At 36.7% G+C, this 2,684-nt stretch overlaps 1 protein-coding gene across 1 annotated transcript; it reads right to left on the bottom strand.

The window, feature by feature from the left end:
- Window positions 1-1,317: 1,317 nt before the first annotated feature.
- LOC139860385 (secreted RxLR effector protein 161-like) lies at window positions 1,318-1,827 on the bottom strand. Its single transcript, XM_071849148.1, has one exon. The coding sequence runs from the start codon at window positions 1,825-1,827 to the stop codon at window positions 1,318-1,320; it is 510 nt and encodes a 169-aa protein (XP_071705249.1).
- Window positions 1,828-2,684: the final 857 nt, after the last annotated feature.

Here is a 2,684-nt window from a genome sequence, read left to right as displayed (position 1 = left end):
TGATTATTCTTAATAAAATGTTGCCTAATGTGTCTCTTACCAAGAAGGATCTGATGAAGTTGTCAGTGTGGGTTAAATCACGTGATGTTCCTCTTGCAGTATTTTCTGCGGATGGTCTTAGTGTGATAGCTTCTAATGTTGGGAGGCCTATGATGTTGGACTCATTTACGAGTACCATGTGTCTCGAAGCTTGGGGCCATCCCAGTTTTGCTAGAGCGATGATTGAAGTGGCAGCATATATGGACTTAAAGAAGTGTTTGACTGTGTCAACTCCTAATCTTAATGATGAAGGGTATTCTAGGGATGTTGTAAGTATTGAATATGAATGGAAACCCTCGCGATGCTCGTGCTGCATGGTTTTTGGGCATAATGACTCTCAATGCTCAAAGAATATACTTGTGAATGAGGATGTAATCATTATTGATAATAATGGCTTTCAACAGGTGAAAGTAAAAGCTGGGAAAGGGAAGGATGATGTGAATACCATGAAAAAGGGTATTATTGTGGGGAAACAGAAATCTACATGGGTGTATTGGCTAAAACCACATCATGCTAGTACTAGTGGTGTTAGTAATAAGGAGAAACGAGATTCAAATAATGGGAAGCATGTGGATACTATGCCAGTGTTTGACAATCAATTGAAGGTCCAGAATTAGAGTCTTGTATGACTCCTGAAATTAAGTTGCATGTTGAGATAAAACTAAATGGACTAAATACTAACATTTTTGAGGAATGCATAGACGAGTCAAATGTTAAGAGGATTAAAGTTGATTTGGAAGAAGGAAGCAGACTTGAATGTTAACAAAAATATACTAATTGCATAGAAATTAAACAAAGAGATTTGGGGTAATTTTCTAGAATATCATTACCTGGAATAAATATTACAATAATAATGGAAAGGAAACTTTTTTATGATAATCAAAAATAAACAAATACTCCAAATAAATAGCTAACAACTGAACTAGAAAACGTATGACACATGACTCATATAACCCATGATTTATTCTCCATTGATTCGGTTGACCTAGTTTAGCTCCAACTCACCCATCAAATTAGCATGTTCAGAATTAAAACTCCAACATACTCCCCTTAATTATGTTCTTTGTTGTCCAGTTCTTTAACACCCATTAATGTATGCATCTCCTTGAACTTGATTCATGGAAGGGCCTTCATAAGTATGTCTGCTTTCTGCTCCCGCCACTTACATACTTAACACATATCGATCCTCCTTCAACCACATTATCGGATGAACTGAAACTTGGTATCTATGTGCTTGCTCCTTCCATGAAACATAAAATTTTTCATCAAATCAATAGCTTACCTGTTATCTACTCTTATCTTCACACATTCAACCTTCAATCCAGTCAAGTCTACCAATAAATTTCGTAACTGTAGTGCTTGACATGAGGCCTCGGTTGCTGCCATAAAATCTGCTTCGCATGATAAGAGGGCTACAGTTCGTTGCTTGCTCGAACACCATATGATTAAATTTCTAGAATAGTAAAAAACTATTCGAGTAGTACCTTTTCGATCATCGAGGTCCACACCATGACTAGAATCATTGTAACCAAGCACCTTTCGATCACCTCCCTTTTGATAAAACAGTCCAAAGTTCACCGTTCCTTTAATGTACCTCAATATCAGCTTGATGGCTTTAAAGTGACATTCCTTAGGTGATTCCATAAACCTGCTCATGATTCCTACTGCATATTCGAGGTATGGTCTGGTATTAATGAGATAATAGAGACTTCTAATTATACTTCTATATTTCGTAGGATCAACAGCTACACCGCCTTCTTCTTTAGTCACGTGCACTCTTGATTCCATAGGATATTATGATGGGTTACAATCTACCATTACGGCTTCTTGTAATATCTTCTTCGCGTACCTACATTGAAAAATTGTAATACCATCTTTGTTTTGTTGAACCTCAATCCCAAGATAATAAGACAGTAACCCAAGGTCACCCATATCAAACACACTTTTCATTTTACTTTTAAATGTGTTGATATAGTCTTCGTTACTACATGTAACAATGAGATCATCAACATAGACACCAACAATTAACAACTTTAGTGACATACCTTGCGTGTATACTGCTTGTTCTTGACGTCAACCTTTGAAACCCATATCTTTCAGCACCTGATCGATCTTTAAGTTCCAGACTCTAGGTGCCTGACACAAGACATACAAGGCTTTATTCAATCTATAAACCATTCATTCCTTCCCAGCAATCACAAAACCTTCAAGCTGAGTGACGTAGACTTCTTCTTGGATGTTTCCATTAAGTAAGGCCGACTTAACATCCATATGATGGACTTTCCATTCTTCAATCGCTGTCATTTCTAACACCATTCCAATCGTATCTATTCGAGCTACATGTGCAAAAGCTTCTTCAAAATTGACCCCTTTTCATTGTAAATTTCCTTCTGCTATAAGTCTCGCTTTGTACAATACAATATTTCCTTGAGGATCCTTTTTCAACTTGTATAAACACTTTAAGCTGATTACTTTCTTTCCTTGTGGAAAAGTAGTTAGATTCCAGGTTTCATTCTTATTAATGAACTCTAACTTTTTCACCATAACATTATGCCACTCTTGATCACTGTCAGCTTCATGAAAATTAGATGGTTCCTCTCCAGCTAGCATTAACTCATCTTGACCAATCTCTATCGGTTGAGTTA

Source organism: Rutidosis leptorrhynchoides, chromosome 7 (assembly GCF_046630445.1).
Source record: "Rutidosis leptorrhynchoides isolate AG116_Rl617_1_P2 chromosome 7, CSIRO_AGI_Rlap_v1, whole genome shotgun sequence".
NCBI lineage: Eukaryota > Viridiplantae > Streptophyta > Magnoliopsida > Asterales > Asteraceae > Rutidosis > Rutidosis leptorrhynchoides.
This window is presented reverse-complemented; position numbering and strand designations above follow the sequence as displayed.